The 24,171-nt window shown below is 38.5% G+C and overlaps 1 protein-coding gene across 4 annotated transcripts in view; it reads left to right on the forward strand.

Annotated features, from left to right (window-relative positions):
- TEK (TEK receptor tyrosine kinase) overlaps positions 1–23,901 on the forward strand; it is a 43,877-nt gene extending 19,976 nt beyond the window's left edge. Inside the window, exons 4-23 of one of the 4 annotated variants that reach the window (XM_058827662.1) lie at positions 1,167–1,319; positions 2,206–2,337; positions 3,345–3,485; positions 3,689–3,817; positions 7,947–8,101; positions 8,360–8,501; positions 8,885–9,046; positions 9,848–9,982; positions 10,729–11,022; positions 12,268–12,567; positions 13,068–13,225; positions 14,552–14,762; positions 15,693–15,803; positions 16,149–16,339; positions 16,750–16,863; positions 17,765–17,835; positions 18,493–18,533; positions 21,113–21,209; positions 21,703–21,802; positions 21,930–23,901. In XM_058827662.1, the coding sequence (XP_058683645.1) occupies positions 1,167–1,319; positions 2,206–2,337; positions 3,345–3,485; positions 3,689–3,817; positions 7,947–8,101; positions 8,360–8,501; positions 8,885–9,046; positions 9,848–9,982; positions 10,729–11,022; positions 12,268–12,567; positions 13,068–13,225; positions 14,552–14,762; positions 15,693–15,803; positions 16,149–16,339; positions 16,750–16,863; positions 17,765–17,835; positions 18,493–18,533; positions 21,113–21,209; positions 21,703–21,802; positions 21,930–22,004 (2,912 nt within the window). In that variant the 3' untranslated portion in view covers positions 22,005–23,901. The remainder of the gene's footprint in view (positions 1–1,166; positions 1,320–2,205; positions 2,338–3,344; positions 3,486–3,688; positions 3,818–7,946; positions 8,102–8,359; positions 8,502–8,884; positions 9,047–9,847; positions 9,983–10,728; positions 11,023–12,267; positions 12,568–13,067; positions 13,226–14,551; positions 14,763–15,692; positions 15,804–16,148; positions 16,340–16,749; positions 16,864–17,764; positions 17,836–18,492; positions 18,534–21,112; positions 21,210–21,702; positions 21,803–21,929) is intronic. The other 3 variants (XM_058827665.1, XM_058827663.1, XM_058827666.1) reach the window with 3 other exon arrangements.
- The last annotated feature ends 270 nt before the right edge of the window (positions 23,902–24,171 follow it).

A 24,171-nucleotide genomic window follows, 5' to 3' on the forward strand; every position in this document is an offset into this window, starting at 1 on the left:
GACAGGGACCTCTATGGCAGACCTGATGGGAGCTGAAGGAAATCTAGAGAGGGACGTTTGACAGTGACCAGTGACAGGACAATGGGGAAAGGTTTTATTCTGAGAAAGGGTGGGTTTAGATCAGGTACAAGAAAGAAATTCTTGTATGTGAGTGTAGTAAATCACTGGAACAGGTTGCCCATAGAAGTGTTGGTTACTCCATCCCTGGAAGTGTTCGAGGCCAGTTTGGATGGGGCCCTGAGCAACCTGATCCAGTGCAAGGTGTACCTGCCTGGCAGGGGGTTTGAAACTGAATGGTTGTTCAGGTTCCTTCCAACCCAGGCTATTATAGTGAGTCCCACAGAGACATGCAGTAGTCATAAAATCACAGTTGTGCTGTGTGAGTACATTGGTGGATGACTTTGTACAGTGTGGATGAGTATGTGCACAAATATTTTAGTGAGAGCTAGCTGGACCTGTCATTAACCTACTGCAGCAGCTTTGCTCTCATAGACTGGAGTGGAAAGACTCCTGGAGGTCCTGAAGCTCAATGGATGCAGCTTCTCTTTGAGAGCAACCAATGTTCAAATAATTTTACTTGGTGGTCCAGAGGGATGGAAGAAGACCAAATACTATTGCTTTATTTAGCAAACATGTGTAAGCAAGCACAGCAAACTTAGAATAAAACAAATAAGCTCTTTGGTGAAAAAAAACTAGAAGAGACAGAAATGTGTTAAATCTGGGAAGAAAAGATAATGCTATGCTGAGTTCTTCCTGCTTTGGTCTCCTAAGTAAATCTTTGTGCTAGTCAGAATAAATTTGACCTGATTGGCATTTGCTCTTCAACTCCAGCCACCCTAGAATCCTTATAGATTATTATCCCTTACTTCAGAAAAGACCAAGGAACAAGATTAACACTTTCAACCACTAAGCGCTTAGCGAAGCTGAGTGTGAAGTTGTTTGTCTGGTTTATCTACTAAATCTCCTCAAGATGTATCTTCCCTTTTGTTTGCACCTCTCCAATTATGGAAAACAGTACAGCTACAGCTGTCAGAAAATTCATAATTAATACATTGATTCTGCTGCTTAGCTTGCCCCAACAGTTCTTCAGTAACCAGTGCAAGCTCATTTGTTTGTTTAGAGGGTGAATGACATCTGTGTGTGGTATCTGTGTACTCCTTCCTCAGGCTCCTTCATCCACTCTGTGCCCAGGCATGAAGTGCCAGGAGAACTGGAAGTCTCCTATCCTCAAGTTCAACCACAGGATGCAGGGGTTTACTCTGCCAGATATATAGGAGGAAACCTTTTTACTTCTGCTTACACGAGGCTTATTGTAAGACGTAAGTTCCACTAATGCGTGGTGATGATTAATAGTTAAAAGTAAAAATTAATCTGAAATTAAATATATCGTGCCCAAATAAGGGCCAAAATCTTTCTTGATGTGTGCTGCCATCAGATTATGTCAGAAGGAAGTTTTACACAAGGGTCTTTGGTACAAGCAAATATTGATGTCAACAGCTGAGAGAGAAAAAACCCAAAACCCGTCAGTTTTAAGTTCAGCATATCTGGACATGTCTGGACCAGGACTGCTAGTTCTTTTGTCAGCATCTCAGCTTTTCAAACACCAAGAATGAATGAAAGAGATAATACTTCACTAGGTTTCCCTGTTCTCCATGGTGAGTTATATCCAGACCTCATTTATCCTAAGGTTCATCACCTTTAGTATATATTATTATAATTTCACAAACTACCTCAACTTTAGTTAGCTCTTAAGGTTCATTTCTTATTGGATGAAAGAATGAGTTGGGATATTTTACATTAAGTATTTTACATACTTTGCTGCTCAAGCTGCTGTGTCCATTAGATATAAAGAAAATTATATTCTGTCAACTTGGACAGAAATATAAGATTGATGTGAAAAAATAGATAGCTGTTGAAATATCTCACATTGTAGAGAAAATATTTATGATGTTAACACACATTTCATTCATGAATATCCACAAGATACTTCGAGGAGTTGTGAATGAATAAATATAATGGCCCAAATTTGGATTTTGAAGTTACTGCTACGTTACTAACTACAGTGGTCCAGTTCGCTGGCATGTGGGGGTCCATATAGATTGTACTTTTATGTATTTCACTGTTTTCTCTAAAAAGAATATTACAACTTGATGGGTTACTGAATAAGAAGACAACAAATATGTCATTATATTTTTCCATTAAAAGGATGTGAAGCTGAGAAATGGGGCCCTTCGTGTAGCTTTCACTGCCCTTCCTGCACCAACAATGGCATTTGTCATGAAGATACTGGGGAATGCATCTGTCCTCCAGGTTTCATGGGAAAAACATGTGAGAAAGGTAAGAAAATAATATTTTCAGCAATTGCTTATTAATTTGTTCTCAGTAACAGAAATCAGGGAATATTCAGGAAAGCATCATATGGAGTGCCTGATTTTGCAGCTGGTGCCTGAGACAGGACAGAGTTGCTTGACATGAACCCTGAATTCTGTTCTGGCTGTTCTTGCAGTTGGGATTTAATTTCTCTCTTTCTTCTCCTAGTAGAAATTATGTTGCTAGGGAAGAGGAATGTTTCCAACAATTCTTGATCAATATGCACTTGGACAATATGCTACCTATCTTCTAGGCTCCATCTTAAGGATACACTGGCACTACGAAATATACTAGAGATTCCCTGGCTGCTTCTGAAGGGAAGCTAATGTGCTCACAGGGTGCCTTGTCTCTGTAGTGACATCAACAGTGTATGTGTGTGCAAATCTGTGTCTGCAGCAAGTAGTTTGGAATTCTGGAAAACTTAAAGCTGGTATCACATTGCTTTGACTTCTCCAAGCATCTTTCAGGTTGATTGCTAAATATATGTCCTTTTATTTGAGTGAATTGCAGCACTGCAAGTACTAGAGCTAAGCTGTTGGAATAGTTGACACCTGAACCACTCTAGCATAGTGCTGCTCTTATAGAAGCAAAATCTTGACATCAGCAGTTTCACATGCATTCACTGCTAGGAAGAATATTTGGTTTTCATGGCACTGCTTATTCATTTTACATTAAGAAGGCTTGTAAATAGAATTTATTGCTTACTTTCTGTCTCGACAGATCTAAAGCAAGGGTGCTTGGCTGAAAGATCTTCACAGCAAGAAAACTGTTTGTTTTTGCTGCCTGTACTTAACTGTCAGAACAGCCATGGCTTAAGTTGCTGTGGTTGTTAATTGATCTAGTATTTGAATGATCAAAGTGCTATTTTTAATATAAATTCATGTTTTCTCTTATCTAAGGCAGGATCATTAGAAGCACTAGCTCTTTCACAGACAATACCATTGGATTATTCTTTCCCTCTCTCCCTTCAACAGCTTGCGGAGCCAACACATTTGGCAAAACATGTGAAGAGACCTGTAAAGAAAATTACGGCTGCAAAAACTATATGTTCTGTCTACCAGATCCATATGGTTGTTCTTGTGCAACAGGATGGATGGGATTGGAATGTGACAAAGGTATAGGAAAAAAAAAAAATAATGTGGGGGTCCTTAATGTTCTGCACACAGGAAATACAGAAGGGAACAAACACGGGAGAGTAATAGAGGATTTTTTTTTTTTTTATAGCCACGTAAAAAGTTTTTTTTCTGTAATGAGATTGAAAAATAATGGAAGACATCTTCTAGTACCTTTTCACTAACTTCAAAATATGAACTTGCAGAGTGCAAACCTGGGTTTTATGGATCAGATTGCAAACTCAAATGTAATTGCCACAATCGAGGAACATGCGACAGATTTAAGGGCTGCATCTGCTCGTTCGGATGGCATGGTCTGCAATGTGAAAAAAAAGGTACAGTAAGGTGGTAAATCGTTGTTCCCAGTGTAACTAAAACAGATCTTAATGCTGGTACAGCATTACCAGTCCAGGTTGGTACTCTTGGTCCACTCACTACTTTCCAGGGGCGTTGACATTTCTGTACAGCCTCATTGCAATACAGTATTTTCAAAACCTCTGACCTATATGTTGCATTCATCAGGATCACATGCTGTCATAAAGTTCCTTTACCTTTAAGAAAGTTAAAGTTGCTGGGGTCCCCTGGGAGTCTTTTCTCTTGACCAATTATCGGTCATTGCTGAGAATTGACAGCAGTTTTAGCCATTGAAAAGTAGAATCAACTCGTGAACCCCACCTTAAAGTGTACACCCAGAAGTCTGTGGTGCTCCTTTGTTTTTCCTGACTGTAAAGCGTGGCGGAGCTCCGGCTGGCCTCCGGTTCTCTGCCCAAGCCATGTGGCCGGGCAGGGGCCGGGCCGGGGCCGAGCCGGGCCCGCCGCGTCTCTCGTCTCCCGGCTGGGAGATGAGGCTTGCCCCGAGCTAGGTCGGGCTGGGCCAGGCTCGGCCCGATCTCTGGTTCAGCTGGAGGTTTTGCTGTAACTACATTCACTAGAAAACTGCTGAGTGAAAGAGGAAAGAAACTCTGAGCCTGCAGCAAGCAAAGACAGAGACCACGCTCTCTAAAAGCAGCTATGAAGAACTTTCCAGCGCAGACGGCTCTAGCTCCTGTTCAGCAGAGATCACCGAACCATCTACAAAAGCTTGGGCAAGATTTTAACTCTTTCTTATCCAGATGAGACTTGCGGATTAATCTTTTCATCCAGAGAGAGAAAAGGAGAGGAATCAACATGAAAAGAGACTTTATAAACTACTAGTGGCAAGAAAGAAAAGAGACTTCAAGAAAGGTAGAGAATTAAGGAGATGCTTTAATTAAGCTGAAATATCTTTCTGTTAAAACTATGGAAATGGACAATGAAGTCTTGAGAAAAACCCCTTTAATTCATAATAGAGTATGGAGAGGAATAAGGTGTTCAAAGTGTAAATTTAAGTAATAAGTGAAGTAATTGTGGTATAGTGAAGTGCTGAGAAATTTGAAGCCTTGAGAGGCAATGAGAAAAACTGTTTCTTAGTGAAGCTCACAGAAGCAGATGAAGAATACTTTTTTTGCCTTTGACTAACTTATCCTTAAAAATGCTATCTTTAAACTCATGACCCATAACACATTTTCAGAGTGATGTGAAATGGGAGGGGTGGGCTTTAATAACAGTAGCTCTGAACAGCTGATATCAGAGAAACGAGAAACTATAACAAAAATAGTTTTCTTGTGACAAACTCCATAAATTAACAGAAAGGAACTTCTGTTTCTCTACAGAAACTGAGGAAAAGTCTATAGAAAGAATTAGAACTGTTTAAACCATCAAAATTATACAGTTTTTGTCTCTGTTGTCATGTAAACAAAAGAATAGTGAGCAGTGAGAAATGAAAAGGTTTTTCTAAAAGTTTATTCTGGTGTTCTTATTCTTGTAGTTTGTCAATAAACTCTTCTTTATTCCTTTTAAGTTTTATGCCTAGTTTGCTCTTATTTTAATCCATATCTCACAGCAAGAAATAAATAATTCCTTTTTTTCCCCTTTTTGTTAATTACTGGTTTAAAACCACGACATTTCTTGGTGGAGAATGCGGGCAATCAAAATTAGCAAATCTAGACCACTACATTAATAGTGTTACTGTGAGATAAAAGGTTAATTAAGAGCAAAACATAATTGTCTTAAGTTTATATATAGCAGTGATAATAAAAGTCTAGGGGTGGGAAATAGTGAATGTTCTGTTTCTTCTTTTCTGTCAATTTATTGTGTTAAGTTGTATATTAAATATAATTGATAATTTTTTAGGTGAGGGTTCACAAGTTGAAGGGGTGGAATGTCATAAAGTTCCTTTACCTTTAAGAAAGTTAAAGTTGCTGGGGTCCCCTGGGAGTCTTTTCTCTTGACCAATTATCGGTCATTGCTGAGAATTGACAGCAGTTTTAGCCATTGAAAAGTAGAATCAACTCGTGAACCCCACCTTAAAGTGTACACCCAGAAGTCTGTGGTGCTCCTTTGTTTTTCCTGACTGTAAAGCGTGGCGGAGCTCCGGCTGGCCTCCGGTTCTCTGCCCAAGCCATGTGGCCGGGCAGGGGCCGGGCCGGGGCCGAGCCGGGCCCGCCGCGTCTCTCGTCTCCCGGCTGGGAGATGAGGCTTGCCCCGAGCTAGGTCGGGCTGGGCCAGGCTCGGCCCGATCTCTGGTTCAGCTGGAGGTTTTGCTGTAACTACATTCACTAGAAAACTGCTGAGTGAAAGAGGAAAGAAACTCTGAGCCTGCAGCAAGCAAAGACAGAGACCACGCTCTCTAAAAGCAGCTATGAAGAACTTTCCAGCGCAGACGGCTCTAGCTCCTGTTCAGCAGAGATCACCGAACCATCTACAAAAGCTTGGGCAAGATTTTAACTCTTTCTTATCCAGATGAGACTTGCGGATTAATCTTTTCATCCAGAGAGAGAAAAGGAGAGGAATCAACATGAAAAGAGACTTTATAAACTACTAGTGGCAAGAAAGAAAAGAGACTTCAAGAAAGGTAGAGAATTAAGGAGATGCTTTAATTAAGCTGAAATATCTTTCTGTTAAAACTATGGAAATGGACAATGAAGTCTTGAGAAAAACCCCTTTAATTCATAATAGAGTATGGAGAGGAATAAGGTGTTCAAAGTGTAAATTTAAGTAATAAGTGAAGTAATTGTGGTATAGTGAAGTGCTGAGAAATTTGAAGCCTTGAGAGGCAATGAGAAAAACTGTTTCTTAGTGAAGCTCACAGAAGCAGATGAAGAATACTTTTTTTGCCTTTGACTAACTTATCCTTAAAAATGCTATCTTTAAACTCATGACCCATAACACATTTTCAGAGTGATGTGAAATGGGAGGGGTGGGCTTTAATAACAGTAGCTCTGAACAGCTGATATCAGAGAAACGAGAAACTATAACAAAAATAGTTTTCTTGTGACAAACTCCATAAATTAACAGAAAGGAACTTCTGTTTCTCTACAGAAACTGAGGAAAAGTCTATAGAAAGAATTAGAACTGTTTAAACCATCAAAATTATACAGTTTTTGTCTCTGTTGTCATGTAAACAAAAGAATAGTGAGCAGTGAGAAATGAAAAGGTTTTTCTAAAAGTTTATTCTGGTGTTCTTATTCTTGTAGTTTGTCAATAAACTCTTCTTTATTCCTTTTAAGTTTTATGCCTAGTTTGCTCTTATTTTAATCCATATCTCACAGCAAGAAATAAATAATTCCTTTTTTTCCCCTTTTTGTTAATTACTGGTTTAAAACCACGACACATGCTAACATTTAATCTGATTTTGCTTTCATTAGAGGTAGATTTTCAAGCTTTACTCCATAGTATTTGACTAATCTTAAAATCAGTCTCTGACAGAAGCTGCACATCCAGATTTTTGTATAACCTCATGGTATTTTACCATTACCTACCTCTTTTTTGGCTGCACACATTCCGATACCATGAGCTTCATGACCTGAAGACTGAGACTCTAAGACAACACCAGAGTTTAAAACTGCTGTGTCTCTCTGGGAGAAAGTTAAGTTTACAAAGCTGAACATACCTTGTCTCACTGGATTCAAGCAAGGTATTCTATAAAATGCACTCAGCATTTATTATTTTAGCTGGATAAATAAAATTACAAATCCACCCCTGATTTGTGAAACTTTTCAAGAAAAACAGCAAATAGACAAATAGGACTGTGATCCAACCAGCCAAATGATATTGTTGTGATACAAACACACAAACTAGAGAGCAAGTGTATACTGTAAATTCAGAACAAAATGTGTACATGATTTTGCCGTGGCTACACTGTTTGTGCTTAAACATCAACAAGAGAGGATAGGGATCAGAAAAATAAAGAAAACTGAACACAGGGCTTGCTCCTTCTCACATTATATACAAAATGATGTAAAAATGTTGACTTTGCTAAGCATGATTCTTTCATATGCCCATATGAGGGGAGCCAGAACCAGACACCTACACTTCCTGCACACCTAAACTTGTCTTTTAAAATGTCTATTGGAAGGCTGACATTATACTATATATCTCCTGTAGGTTCAGCAGATCTTTCACCTCAGATAGTAAACTTACTAGATCCTGTGGAACTCAATTCTGGTGTCGAGTTCAAGCCACTTTGTATAGCAACTGGGATGCCACTTCCTAAATCTGAAGAATTCAAACTCTTGAAGCAAGATGGAACTGTCTTAAGGGTAGGCTTCTGATCAATTGTTTTCTGTTATTTCTAATGTTTATATTGACTTTATCTGTAGTTAATGCATACTATGGTTTTCAAGCATAAGATGAAATTTTGGTATTCTGGGATACTCCATGAACTTCTCAGCACATAGGAAAATATGGAGTTGACCATTATAGATGCTTTTTATAGATATCACTAAACTCAAAGCATCACTGGAGTACTCCAAAATACCCACATTTTTTCAGGCTATATACATCTTTTGTCATTTCAGCCTGATGAAATTTCTACAAGTAATCGTTCTGAAGCCATGTTTAGAATTAATCGAATCCTGCCCGGTGATACAGGAACTTGGGTTTGCAGTGTGCAGACAGTAGCAGGAATGGCAGAGAAACCATTTCAAGTTACAGTCAAAGGTAAAAGCATGAATTTCTTCAAGTGTCTTTGTCTCTCTAATTTTAAGCACAGCTTTATACTCCAGCATGGCTTAGCTTTCTGTTCTCTGCACTGCCAGAAAATGCCTGAATAAATATTTACAGTTGGAATATGAGCAGAAATCCCTTATAAGTAACATACTAATTATGTATATTGAAAGAATAAGTGTGATGATAAGGTTTAGAAGAACACCCCAGTTTGTCTTTTTTTAAATATCTTCACTGTCAGCTTTAGCATGTAAAGCCCCATCTATTTTGTGAGAGTTTTGAAGAGCATCTTCCGTTTTCCTACAGATCCAGGAATAACCAGAGTCTTACTGATATAGGGAGCCATAAAAAAGTTTAATATTTGCATTCTTGTTCAGTTCCTCCTGTGCCACAGTATGCCCCAAGGCTGACAGACAGAGGACATAATTTTCTCATAATTGATATCAATGCTGAGTTGCACAATGGAGATGGACCTGTTGTGTCAACAAAACTTCTGTACAAGCCAGCAAAACGTTATCAATCCTGGATGTCTGTGGAAGGTAAGAGAACGTTCTTTAATTTCCTTAAAGACAAACTTCACCTACCAACTGAAACATCATATGTTTCCCTTATTGATTAGCTTCAAAAGACTCTACGATGCATAGAAGTTAAATCTTTTGTGACTGGATGTGTGATTGTTTATCACCACACATGATGTTCATGTGGATGTGTTACACCAACAGTCGTTGGAAGTGTGTATTCACTTCAGGAACAAAAGGTTTTCCCCTCCTACCTTAGGATTAAGTGTACTCAGCATTGGGACCAGCTATTTTAAACTCCTGTGTAAACAGAAGATTTTTAAAAGCAGTGGGCAGTATGGAGATGCTGGGGCATCTACCATCTTGCATTGTTTTCATTGTGCCCCTAGTGAGACACATAACTTAACAAAATATTTATCAATAATGCAATGGAATGCTAAAATAAAACCTGGTTATTAATAAGATTACCTCCTCCAGCTATGCTTTCAAATTTTATGCATGGCCTAAAATACTACAGGAAACATTACAGGAATTTACCAACAGCTATTACTTAACCAGTATAACCTAGGATCTGCATATAGAAAGAACAATGACTAAGCAACCAATATTGTTTTGTCCTGACAGAAGGGCAGATGAAGCAACCTTTGGACTGGGTTGGAGCTCAACTTAAAAATAATTATTTTATACTTCTAATTAGTTTATCCTACTGAATCAACAACAACAACAAAAAAAAGGAGCCTGAGTATCTTACCTTGTATTTTCCAAATATTTTCTTCCATAATATGGGACATGGCTTTACTTTCTTTTGACTTTTGTTGTCAGTAAGAGGCACAACTAAAAGACTGGACAATCTGGAACCCAAAACTGAGTATCAGTTCTGTGTTCAGCTGAGTCGTCAAGGGGAAGGTGGCGAAGGCCATCCTGGGCCACAGGCCAGTTTCACAACAGCTGCACTTGGTAAGTCACCATCATGACTTTTCACAAATGGGTGTTTCAGGTGTTTTTCTCTGTGGTCTGTTCCCTGATCTCTGCCAGAATACTTTCACTTGAGCAAAGACTGTTGCACTTGAAAACTTTATAGGCTCTTTCAAAAGAATCTCAGGCAAAGGGATATTAAAAAAAACAAAGGAAGGAAAAGAAAAAAACCAAATAAAAAAACAGGTGAAGAAAAAGGGAGAGCTATTATTTTCCCTGATTTAGACATGAGGGAGGATCTGGGAAAGGAAAATTTATATATTTTGGCTGGCTATGCAGCCGAGTTGGAGACAAAGATCATTTTTTTGCAGCCCTTCCTCTTAGTGTTAGGTCAATTTACTTTAAAAATGAAGATGTTTTAACAAGCCAGAAAGCTTTTAGTCCATTTAGGATAGATCTCAAACTGAATACAAACATACAGAATAAATGAGGATTGCACCAGGACCTATCTAACAAGACAACTGTTGGCTTCTCACATCTAAAAAGTGCATCTGCAACACCAGCTCATTGAAGATACCATTTTATTGACACATCATCTGTTGATAAGATACTGTGGGACTATCAACACCTCTTAGATGTAACTTCTGCCAAATTATGTGGGATGGCTGAGAGAATTACCCTGTGTCACCTCAAACTGGGGCAAGTGGTTGGGAATAACTGGTACTCCTATTTTAGCTTAGACACCAGACATGAAATGTTGTTCCCTGTTTCACTGTGGCTTTTCCAAGGTCTTCCTCCACCAGAAGGTATCACTCTCTTTCCAAAAAGTATGACATCACTGAATTTGTCATGGCATCCTTTAACACTGAGGACAGAGGATGATATTCGTGTCGAAGTGGAAAGGAAGAGCGTGAATGACAACGGTGACGAGAGCAGTGTTATTACTCAAGTGCCAGGAAATATGTCCACCTTGATCATTAAAGATCTTGAGCCTAGACAGCAATACATGTGCAGGGTACGGGTGAACACCAGGTCCCAAGGAGAATGGAGCAACTATCTGTATGCATGGACTTTCAGTGACAGTAAGTGCTGATTCACATCCTTCTGTTTAATTCTTCATTTTACCTCCAGTGATCAGACTGATTGTCACTTGATGACTACATTAAATGTAATTCTTTATTTTGGTAACACTTAGTTCCTGATGATCGCTTGTGGTTGTTACTGCTATTATTTGGAAAGCTCAGCATCCAAAGGAATTCTTCTGCTGGAAATTGTCAGGAACTATTAATGTGGGGATTTTTTTAAATGGAGAAAAGCAAGCTTGAGAATCCACATCTTCATTTCAGCGCGACTCGTGCTTCTGACACAAGTAGCGTTTTTTTCCTCCTCAGAATGATGAGCCATCAGAGTTCACTACTCCAAGCTCTTTTGTTACTCAATTCGGCTATGACAATGCAGAAATAGTCAGCACTTAAAGAAGAGAAGATACAATGCAAGGTAAAACCCCTGTGAGCAAAGAGTAGTTAAGTGTGCTACACTGAAGACAATTCCCTAAGTGTGAGCAGTGTGCTTTCACAACACCACAACAAATGCTCTATCTGAAGGAAGTACCATCTGAACAGCTATCCATCTGAATGGCTGATGGGTGACACCGCCCTTACCACACACTGGAAAAGTGGGCTTCTTCCTCCTTACAGGTCATGTAAGGAGGCCCTCACTGAAATTCTACATGTATTAGTTGAAGTATCAATGGCTGTTATAGGACTCTCCGGAGCTCTGACACCAAACTGCACCGAGAAACTCATAAGGGTACTGTTGTCCAGGAGAAGGTACTTAACTTAGTATTCATGGCTGCATCCACAAGTATAGCACTCACATCTGCTGGTGGTTTTCTGATTTGATTTTTGGAAATGTTGGTATCAATTTCCTTTCTTTCTAACAGCCTGACAGGTAATTGCTCTCTGAAATAGTGAAAATATGGGACATGACAATTACAAGGGAATGATAAATCAGTATATAAGGAAATTAATCCTTTTTGCATTAATCTGAAAGCAAATCTGGTGTGCTTGTATACAGCTCAGAGAATGTGTATCTTCATCCAAGACAGTATATTGAATGCAACTCCAGCCTCTGCTGGCAGCATGGAATACTGCTACAAGGATGACTGCACATCAGGATCATAAAATTATTGCATTCAGTTGCCATAGTTCATAAACAAATTTGGTTTTGCACAACAAAAGCACTGGGGAAAATGTTTTGTTCTCTGTGGAAAGGAGAAAAGGGTGGATGTACACTCCAATGCCTTGTGTGTTTGTGTTTGTTCTCAGGAATCCCTCCTGCACCAAACAACATCAGGTTTTCTAACACCACAGACACATCCTCAGTCATCTCTTGGACAGCTGCTGAGGGTCATTCTATCTCCTCCATCATCATCAGCTACAAAATATATGGCAAAGCTGAGTACAACCACATTGATATTATCATAAAGAACACCAGCATTACTCAATATCACCTCAAGGGCCTTGAGCCAGACACAGTGTACCAGGTTCAGATTAATGCTCAGAACAACATTGGCTTGAGCAACCCAAACACATCGTTTGAACTGAAGACTCTCCCAGAAACTAAAGGTTAGTTAATCAACCACACTGGATTTCCACAAACCAGGACTGGTTGTGTAAACTAGTTAGCTACGACACTGTCATAATACTAATTTTTTAATCTAAATTTTCTTTTGCTCTTAATTTTGACACACAACACAGCACCACCAAAATTTAATTGTTAGTTCATTGCATGGAATTGATGAAGTGACAACACGCACCTTTTGTGTATATCCACTATAAATGGCCCAGTGACTCAAAAATTAAAGGAGTTGCGTATAGCAAGACCATTAGATCACTGAATGTGGCCTCATCTCTGCTCTGTCTGAATTCAACAGAATATGCAGATGCTCATACATCTGAAATTCAGAGCATCCAATATTTCTGACATCTTTGGAAAACAAAGGGATGTATCCTTAGGTCTTTAAACAGTTTACGAGACAGCAGTTTTCAGTTACGCATTGTTAATGTATTGCTAAATTCAGAATAAGCTGAAAATGATGGTGAATTCTTATGTCCTTTCTCAACAGCTCCATATGAATCAAAAGGAGGCAAAATGCTGCTTATTGCTATCCTTGGCTCTGCAGGGATGACGTGCGTAACAATTCTCCTGGCCTTTCTCATCATGCTGCAGTTAAAGCGAGCCAACTTTCAGCGTCGAATGGCTCAGGCTTTCCAAAATGTGGTGGTAGGTTTCCAGTTTTCCTGTGTCAGTTTGGTTACTAACTTTAGTTCATCTTTTCCAGTTTGTTTTTTTTCCCCAATTTCTTTTTCCTGGCATTCCCAAACACTATTTTCTCTTTATGTATGCAATTAGTACTGTTGTAAAGCTTCTCTACTAGTGACCCTGAAGCTAAAGCCATCACAGATACAGGCTAGGAGGTAGAAAACCTGACTTGAAAAAAAATTTTGCAGACCGTTTGCTGTGCTTCCTCTTCTGCCTTGTAACACTTGCGTATGACTAGTACCAAGCCAGACAGAATAGAGGAGCCTGTTCTGCATCTATGAAGTCATGACTGATTTTGAAAACTACCAAATATTAAATGTTGCTTTCAAGCATCAGCAGCTGCTGATACTTGCTCATCCATTTTCAATCTGGGGACAGTACACCAGGGATCTATCAATGGCAACATCATAGTTTTGGCTCTGAGGAAATTGTTGAAGGTTTTAACATCACATGGAGATATCTCTCAGTACACATGTATGTATTTGTATCCTGCTGCAGTCTGGTGCTTTTCAATCACTCTGCTTTCTGGTGCTTTTCTTTGTCTTCAGAGGGGAACCTGTGGAGCAGAATAAAGCTAGACCAAAAAGTTTCTTCCTATGTATCTAAATAGATTGTTTCATAAACAGGGGTGGGGGACTCACCCAATGATGCAATCAGGCTATTATATATTATATTATATTATAGCTTATATATTATATACATATTATAGCTTTGTCTCCTAGTCCTAAAATTTTCCCACAGAAGTATTTCATGAGAATGTGTTCCTCATGAGAATGAGAAAAGGACATATCTCCTTAAATACGGAGGATGATAATTTCCTCTCTCTTTTTATTTCCTTTCTTCTTCTTGCCTCACCTCTCCTATTGAGCCTGACCAACACAAGATTAAATTAAGCCTAATATGAGATAAATCTCAAACCTGAGATTTGTAACTGGTTTTGAGGTAAGTTCTATCACATTATTTTTGCCCACGTCCTTCATCTTCAAAATGATTATAAAGCTGTTCAAGAGGCCCAGGTCTAAAAGGTACTTACATGCCAATTAGAATAATTTTGTAGATATGGCAGAGCTGCTTGTTGCAGTTAAAGTAGGTGTAACTGTCTAATGTACTCACTTGTTTATGTAAGAGATGGATTGATCTGTGTGTCTCTGTGTGTGTCTGTGTGTGTGTGTGTGTGTGTGTGTGTGTGTGTAGATGAGTCAGCATAACTATTTGGAAAATGTAATTGGGGCATTATTCAGTGAAGTAGAAATCACAGTTAATGTCATTTGCCTAACTCTGTTGCAGAGGGAAGAGCCAGCTCTGCAGTTTAACTCAGGTACTCTCACTCTGAGCAGGAAAGCCAAAAACAGTCCAGATCCTACTATTTATCCAGTCCTTGAATGGAATGACATAAAATTTCAAGATGTGATTGGGGAAGGTAACTTTGGGCAAGTCCTGAAAGCACGCATTAAGAAAGACGGGTTACGCATGGATGCTGCAATAAAAAGGATGAAAGGTAGTAACGACCAGGGATTCTGTGACTAAAGAATTTTCTTGATTGTGCATTCCAAATGTTTCTCTGTCATACCAAATGCTTAGTAACCCTCTTCTAATACTAAATTAAATATTCAAAATTGCTAATTAAATTGTATCAGGTGTCACTAGGCCAAAATTTGTCAATGACTGTATTTCTGCTAGATAGAGTTGGTTTCTATTTCTCCTCAATGGTTGATATGATTAACTATCCTGTATTTTTCAATTCGTAGATCAGTATGAGCTTCACATGAGTTCATCTGCAACGAGAGATGCATTGGATAGATAGGAGCTAGTCTTGGGGCACAGCATTTGTTCACTTCAGCTATTCAGAGACAACTACATCTATGCGTGTTTATATATATATACCCACAACACAGGGATCATTAATTTTCTTTTTATTCATTGGGCATGACAGCTATGTTCCAGAGGGACCTACAATACATACAATACTGTAAGAAAGTACATGTTTTATTGTAATTCACTAGATCATTATCTAGGCAAATTGAAAAACACTTTTAAGTGTAATGATTAATTTAAAAAGAGCCAAGGTCTGCATACAAGCAGAAATAATCAACAGCACACAAATGGAAGGATTTTTATGCAGCTACTTTTCATAAGATCTGCTACAACATTTTACACTCTCAGGTAAGGAGAGTGACATAAGGAGAGTGTGTAAAGATGCTTCATTTCTTGCAGCTAGCTTCTACAGACACTCATCTCTCACATTTTTTATCTCTGATTGAAAAATCCTACCTTTTCCTATAAATACCAATGTACCTTATAGTTTTTCTCTTTCTACTGGGGTTGAAATGGTAGTGACCCAAGCAACTCAGAGTCCTCATAATTAAAAAGAATATTGTTATAAATTCAGTTCAAAGTAAAACAAACACATGTTTTTTTTCATTTTCAGAGTATGCCTCAAAAGATGATCACAGAGATTTTGCTGGAGAACTTGAAGTTCTTTGTAAACTTGGTCATCATCCCAACATCATAAATCTTTTGGGAGCATGTGAACATAGGGGTAAGATGTTATTGAATACATCTACTTTTAAAATTAATTTAAAAAACCCCTCTCTATATATAGCCCACCCAGTCCTGAGAAATACTAACAGGTCTCTGTACAACATTTGTTAAAAGATCGGATAAACTTGTGTTTGGATCTACAAGCCCACATTAATACACCAGAAATGATGTTCAACACTAGCTCTAAATTCTCCTCTACTCTAATAAATTACCCTGTCTGACATTTCCCTCCAGTCTGTTTTATGTTTATTTCCTTTTTTCACTCAGGGTAGTGTAAATTTCCAAATACTCTTACTGATGATCTCTTACTTTGTTATATGCTCACTATCTGATGTTTCATTAGGATATCTTTACCTTGCTATTGAATATGCCCCCCACGGAAATTTACTGGACTTCCTTCGGAAAAGCAGAGTTCTAGAGACAGATCCGGCCTTTGCTATTGCCAACAGTACTGCATCTACACTTTCATCTCAGCAACTTCTGCATTTTGCAGCAGATGTTGCCAGAGGGATGGACTACTTGAGCCAGAAACAGGTCAGTCTTCAACTCTCTACCCATTGAAAGCATGGCAAATACTTTTCCAAGGAATATCTCCTTTAATTAAATTAATTTTTAATTTTAGCTTCTATAGCACACACTGAATGAGATTATTTTTTTGTCTCCATTTAAACCCACCAAACACTATGTCATGTGGAATCATGGAAGAGACATTAAAACTTTAAACAACATGGTAGTAAACTGCTTTCATTTTCAGATAAAGTTTAAAATGTTATTGGTAGTGACATACCAAGCCAATTTCTTTATGTTCTTATTCCAGATGTTTGCAATTTTCCATATAGCAGTAAAGTAATACATATCAAACTCATTTATACTAATTTCTCTATTTTATTAATTATTATTATTAGTAGTAGTAGTACCTTTATTTTTTTATTTTTTTTTTTTAGTTTATTCATCGAGATTTGGCAGCAAGAAACATCTTGGTTGGAGAAAATTATGTGGCAAAAATAGCTGACTTCGGCTTATCAAGGGGTCAAGAAGTTTATGTTAAGAAGACCATGGTAAGGATCAAAACAAATTGATACAGTCTGTTCTCTTAATTTTGCTTTCTTATTTCTTAACCTGTATTTTCATGTGAAAAAAAATGCAAGCTTACTGGTAGTACAGAACTGATTATTTAAATTTTATTAATTAACATGTAAAATAAGCATGTTTATTAATATACACATAAATACATCTACTTGTAAATAAATCCTATACCATGTCTATAATATAAAATGTAAATTTATATGAATATGGATGACAGTAAAATAGATGAGTCAAGCTGGTATAATTCCATTAAACAAGGCCAAAGTTAGCAAGAAGATAACCAGAGGTACCTCAGGATATGTCCAGAGGTAATACTTTGAAAGATCTGAAAGAAGACGTTACGTAATATGCAGCATGTAGTTATAGACCAGAATAGACCAGAATATAGACCAGAAACAGCACTGTGTCAAGGTAACAGGATGGTCAAATGCATCATCTGAGGTGTTATTTACATTTCACCATGATGCTGATTGGATAATTTTTTTATTAGCTTTCATGTGAATTGTTCCTTTGGGATGCAAATCAAATAATCATAGGATCATGGAATGATTTGTTTGGAAAGGTACCTTGAAGACCGTCTAGCTCCAAGCCCACCTTTCACTATACCAGGTTACTCAGAGCCCCATCCAACTTGGCTTTGAACACTCCCACATCCACAGCTTCTCTGGGCAACCTGCGCCAGTGTCTCACCACTCTCACAATAAAGAATTTCTTCTGTAAAACTGCACAAGTTTAGTAAGTTTATTTACTTGATAAAGTTTACTTGCATAAAGTCAGTTTTCATTAAGGTAACACAGAATGATTGTTGGCATACAAATTGCAATATTGCTACACCAAGAACTGAAAAATAAACTCCCATTAAATAATTTCCAGGGACGGCTTCCAGTCCGATGGATGGCAATTGAATCTTTGAATTACAGTGTTTACACCACAAATAGTGATGTGTAAGTATGCATTCAAGTGGCATTTTTTAAACAAATAAATATTTTTCCATACCAAGGAAAGTTTGGCAGCTAGCATGAGACATCCACTCTTAACTCAAAATAATCAGTAGTCATATCATGAGTGAACAATGGAAGCAAAAAATAAAACCCATAACAAAAAAGTTACTTTTATTTCTCCATCAGGGTCTGACAAAGTTCTGTGTTCACAACCTACTTGAATGTGCCCCACTACTTTATCTGTACTTCTCATTCAAAACTGGAGACCCGATGAATATCTGGGAAACCCAGAGGAAATTTTTATTTTATTTAGGAAACTATAAATTGTATTTAGAAAAGCAATCCTGTAATTAGAGTATTTGCTGAAAGCTCAGAATCTGATAAAGATCTTTGGCTGACTCAGAGTGAATTAATTTTGCTAATTTTCCTGCTTTCTGACTCTAAAAGCCCCATCATTATACAGAAATTTATAAAAATACAAAAAAAAAAAATACCACACTTCTCTGTATTCCCTGAATACTAGCAAAACTACTTAGTTTTAGTTTAATTTTTTAATAACTTTTAAATTTTAATAATTTTTAAATTGTATTTTAATTTTAAAGTTTTAATAATTTTAAAATATTAACTCTTGTTACACTTCATAATATCCCTCTGTTGCAGATGGTCATACGGTGTCCTCTTATGGGAAATTGTTAGTTTAGGTAAGTATCTGAATTTTGTATTCCACAAATAAACAATCTGCACCAAGGCAGTTCTATTCACTCAGTCTTTTAAAAATATTGCTTCACAATAGATTTCAATTTTCTTTCTGTTTTATTCTACTACATTTTATTTAGGTTCAGTATGCTTGGAAATGCAGTTGTCAAATTTTCAGTTCAGGTACCATTTTAAATCAGAAAGAACCATAATGACCATGTTTTCATTACACTATAAAACCCAGGCCATACCTAAATATAAACTTCAGGGTATCATATGTTCATATGTTCATAAATCTATGGGCCCAGATGGGATCTATCCCAGGGTGATTAGGGAGATGGCAGATGAGTTTGCAAATTCATTCATCATTTACCAACAGTTCTGCCTCACTGGTGAGGTTCCAGATGACTGGAAGCTGTCCAATGTGACACTCATTCACAAAAAAGGGTGGGAAAGAGTATCCTGGTAATTACAGGCCAGACAGCCTGACCTCAGTACCCAGTAAGGTAATGGAGCAGTTTATACTGAGTGTCATCACACAGCATTTACAGGATGGCCAGGGTATCAGACCCAGCCAGCATGGGTTTAGGAGGGGTAGGTTGTGTTTGACCAGCCTGGTCTCCTTTTATAACCAGGTGACCCTGGTGGATGCAGGAAAGGCTGTGGATGTTGTCTGTTTGGATGTTTGACTTCAGCAAGGCCTTTGACACTGTCTCCCACAGCACACTCCTGGAAAAGCTGGCAGCCCACGGCTTGGACAGGAGCACTCTGTGCTGGGTTAGGAACTGGCTGGATGGCCGGGCCCAGAGAATGGTGGTGAATGGTGCTGCATCCAGCTGGGGCTGGGCACCAGTGGTGTCCCTCAGGGGTCTGTGCTGGGGCCAGTTCTGGTCAATGTTTTTTTTGATGACGTGGATGAGAGTATTGAGTCTTTCATTAGTAAATTTGCAGATGACACCAAGCTGGGAGCGCGTGTTGGTCTGGTGGAAGGTAGGAGGGTTCTGCAGAGAGACCTGGAATGGTTGGATGGATTGGAAGAGTCCAATAGGATGGAGTTTAGTTACTCCAAGTGCTGGGTCCTGCATTTTGGCCACAATAACCCCCTTCAATGTAGCCTCGGGATGATGTGGCTGGACAGTGCCCAGGCAGAAAGGGACCTGGGGGTGCTGGTGGCAGCCAGCTGGACATGAGCCAGCAGTGTGCCCTGGTGGCCAAGAAGGCCAATGGCCCCTGGCCTGTATCATTCTTCCCCTGTGCTGGGCACTGGTGAGGCCACACCTGGAGTGCTGTGTCCAGTTCTGGGCCTTCAGTTCAGGAAGGACATTGAGATGCTTGAGCGTGTCCAGAGGAGGCAACGAGGCTGGTGAGGGGCTTGGAACACAAACCCTGTGAGGAACGACTGAGGGAGCTGCGGTTGTTTAGCCTGGAGAAAAGGAGTATCATTCTCTACAACTTCCTGAAGGGTGGTTGTAGGCAGGTTGGTCCCTTTCTCCAGGCAACAACTGACAGAATGAGGGGACACAGTCTTAAGCTGTGCCAAAGGAAATATAGGTGGGATATTAGGAAAAAGCTTTTTACAGGAAAGGTAACAAAGTATTGGAATGGTCTGCCTGGGGAGGTGATGGAGTCACCATCTCTGTATGTGTTTAGAAAAAGACTGGTTGTGGCACTCAGTGCCATGGTTTAATTGAGGTGTTAGGGCATGCGTTGGACTCGATGATCTTGAAGGTCTCTTCCAACCTAGTGATTCTGTGATTTTGTGATATGATATATAGCCTTAATACAACATGTTTTGAGTTTGGTGGGTGGCTTTCCTGCATTTTAAATCAAGTCTCATATTTTAATGATATTGCAGAGTGGAGACGTAATCACCTCCTATTCCACATATTCATGAAGAAAATATTTGAACATTAACCTTCAAATGAAATTTAGAGGTCATTTCTGCAGATGCCTCTATCCATAATGATTGTGATACAGCCTTTCACTACTCAAAATCCTGCGTTACACCTCTCTTGTGATTTGCCCTGAATATGTGCTCTTGGTCTGCTGGCCAGGAGATGCTACTGACTGTGGTGCACATTTCTGACCAGAATGACCATGAGCTCTGGATTTCTGATTTCTTCCTGGCTTTCCTTACTAAGTGGGTTTGCAGTAAATATGGATGCAGTGGAAAAATCAAGAGTTTAAGCAACCAAATATCTGCAGAAAGGGGCTAAAATAGCTGACAGTAAGAGCTCCATTGAGTCCATACCAGATATTATTATTGTGGTGCTAGTGAAGGAATAACTTGCCCAGTGACATCAATGCTGTTGAAAAAATACTTTGAATTCAACCAGATCCTGGCTACCAGACTTGTAGAGAAAATTAGGCCAGCCCCACAGATGAGAAAATTGACACTTAGTTTTATTTTTCTCTTTCATATTGTGCATCAAGCAGTAAGGAAGCATTAACAAAAAATGTAGCTGCAAAATATTCTCTAATTTTAAATTAATTTAGCTGTTACTATGTCAGTTCATTTCTACTATGAAATTAAACTTTCTTTTATTAAAACCTACTTCTATTCATGACAATGGTTAAACTTTAGGTGGAACACCATATTGTGGAATGACATGTGCAGAACTATATGAAAAACTCCCTCAAGGGTACCGACTGGAAAAGCCTCTCAACTGTGACGATGAAGTGTGAGTATTGCCTCAGAAAAAACCCAAAAAGAAACAGAATAACACAACCTCAGCTATGGAAAATAGATGATTTCTACAAGGAACTAATAAACATTTTCTTTTTTACTGGAAAATATAAAAGACACATTAAAAAATTAAAAAGGCACACAAAATATAAAACTACATTAAAAAAATTTAAAACTGCACAAGTTCTTTTGTAAACAGCATATACTAGTAACTTGCCATTAATACTTTCCCAGGCTCTCTGTCCCAGCAAGTTATCCTGTTCTTTACATAATATGCCAGGGTTTAGCTGAAAGAGAGATTTTTGATTATCCCAGAGTAAAAGAAAGTTCTTTTCAAACAGCAACCAACTATGGAAAATATAACTTCAGCTATATATAAATCCATTTCCCTCTGAAAAGTGGAATGTACACAATCTTTAAATTATCAAAAATTTGTAACTTTAACCTCTGTATCTAAATTACCAAATGCTGGTGCTGGATTTTTAAAGGTATGACCTAATGAGACAGTGCTGGAAAGAGAAACCATATGAAAGACCATCGTTTGCCCAGATACTGGTGGCACTAAACAGGATGTTAGAAGACAGGAAGGTAAGAATAAAACTTTATTTTATATATATATGATAAAATAATTAGGCTATGCATAATTTCTATATTATTTAGGGTTCTTGAGGTAATGTACCTTGCATCATACCTTCTCTGTTTATTTCCTTTCCAGACCTATGTGAATACTACTCTATACGAGAAATTTACTTATGCAGGCATTGATTGCTCCGCTGAAGAAGCTGCTTAAGATGGACAAATCTTCATTCATCAATGATGTATTACAGAAAACCAAAATTCCATCTGCTCAAGCCCAAAATGTGATGTGCTGTGTAGAACTGTATATAGCTCTAACTATATATAATACAGCAATACTGTTTTACCACAGTTATGTGTGTATATATCACACAGTAACCTCTGCCTTCACAGGCTGTAGAAGTATGTATACTGTCCAAAGCAGGTATAGACAGAAGTCATGAAAGTCATCAGTTTCATATGCAGGGTGTTCTTTTTTCCTGAGTCATGTAGATATAACGACTAGTATTGTAATGCATTAGGTATTGCCATCTTAGAGGGTTTTTTTTATATTTTCCAAGAGCTATCATAGCAAAGTGGTAACTTATTGCAGTATTCCGTATACATTTCATTGTGTTTGAAACAAAAATGCTTGGCAGTTGCAGTGCAACAACGGAAGTCGTAATCCGGTGTCTTCAACAAGGATAATTAAGACAGCCTCCTGTTTGAATGCAAAAGTCAGCTAGTAGAAATAATCTAGTCAAAAATTCTGTTGACACTCATAAGATATAAGGCATACTATTGCTCTTTCATTACCTAGTCTGACTGTCAGTTTTTGCCCATATGCAAAATATACATATATTTTGAAGTGTTTAATGCTATCAGAGGCAGCCATACAGCAGTATTCATGAAGCGTAGTGTTGAGGAGCATACTACGTATTCTAAACAACATTTTTACAACTCACCTGGATATACGTGAGATTTATTTAATTTGCATTTCATTTAATAATTTCACTGCATAATTATAAATTACTACATATTATATACAAGCAGGGCTTACTTACTTCTGCTTATTTTACCCTCTTATTCTGTCTGTAGTGTGGTATGGCCTCTCAAAAATATCATACTCAAATGCTTCAAAACAGTGATATTTGACCTGCCAGGAAGGCCACTAGTCCTTAGGTAGGACAAATAAAAGCAGGATTGGCTTGAACTTCTGGTGTAAAGCCAAGTACAAGGGACTTGGTGGATTTACCCTATCCAAATTTCACATATCAGCCAACTTCATATTTTGCACTTATCTTCCCCTCTTGCCCCTGACTTACCAGTTCATAACTGTCCATCAGACCACAATGATTTCCCAGTTGGTTGCATCAGGTCATCCCCTAAGACTTCGAGAAAGATGCTTGAGAAAGTGCAAGATTTCCCCTTCTGATTCCTAATTTCTGGATGGATATGTGTTTGGTTACAAGGTGGGGGTATCACAGGAGAGTATAGAGTAACAGTAATGATATACACCAGACTGACTCAAATAGAAATACCAAGAGCCCATTTAAAAGGGAATAAACCAACAAACAAGGATGCTGAGATGACTTGTGTGGCCTTGAGATAGGCAGAACTTGCACTGTAAACCAGGTGCTAGATGTAATCTAGGAGTTTATTATTGGGGATTAAAATAAGTTTACTTATAGAATATTAGAAATTATCTGTGTAGGCTTAAGTTCAATTGCAACTTGCTTTCAGCTTACCATGAGAGGGCCCTGCTCAAAACTTAGTGTAGGCGAACTTTAAATGAACCCTGTTATCATAATGGCTAAGCAGGGGAGAAAAGAGAGAAAGACTGGTTATCTTCAGATAAGGGCTGAGACCCTGGAGGGCCCCAAGACTGCCCCAAGCTGAAAGATAAGAGCAGTTAATGGCACATGAACATGGAGAATCCAATGAGGTGTTAGAAGACCCCAGACCATAAATCACTGTACGACTAAGAAGCTCATGTAGGGCACTTGAGGAGTGTTTGAAGGTCGAGTGTACAGACTGTAAGGGTATAAAGGCCCAGGGATTTCTTTGGTCGGGGTCTCTCTCTGGTGGCACCCAGCTCAAACTGAAATAAACCAACTCTGCCTTAGAACACAGGGTCCAATCTCGTCTTTCACATTTACAAGAAGCACACAGATTCACTGGACCAAGGGACAGCTAAAAAAATAAAAAAAAAAAAAAGAGAAGAAACAAATTCCAGCACATTTTTCAAAAGAGACTACTCAGCCAGTGGTTTTTGAAGCATGGGCATTGCAATTTGCATTTGAACTAGATTCTTACCAGTCAGTGAGGCAAATAAGAATGTACCTCCAAGGGTGTTTTCTCGACTGCTAGACAAAGCTGGCTAACAATATCTGCTGGAATTG

The sequence above is a fragment of the Poecile atricapillus genome, chromosome Z (assembly GCF_030490865.1).
Source record: "Poecile atricapillus isolate bPoeAtr1 chromosome Z, bPoeAtr1.hap1, whole genome shotgun sequence".
NCBI lineage: Eukaryota > Metazoa > Chordata > Aves > Passeriformes > Paridae > Poecile > Poecile atricapillus.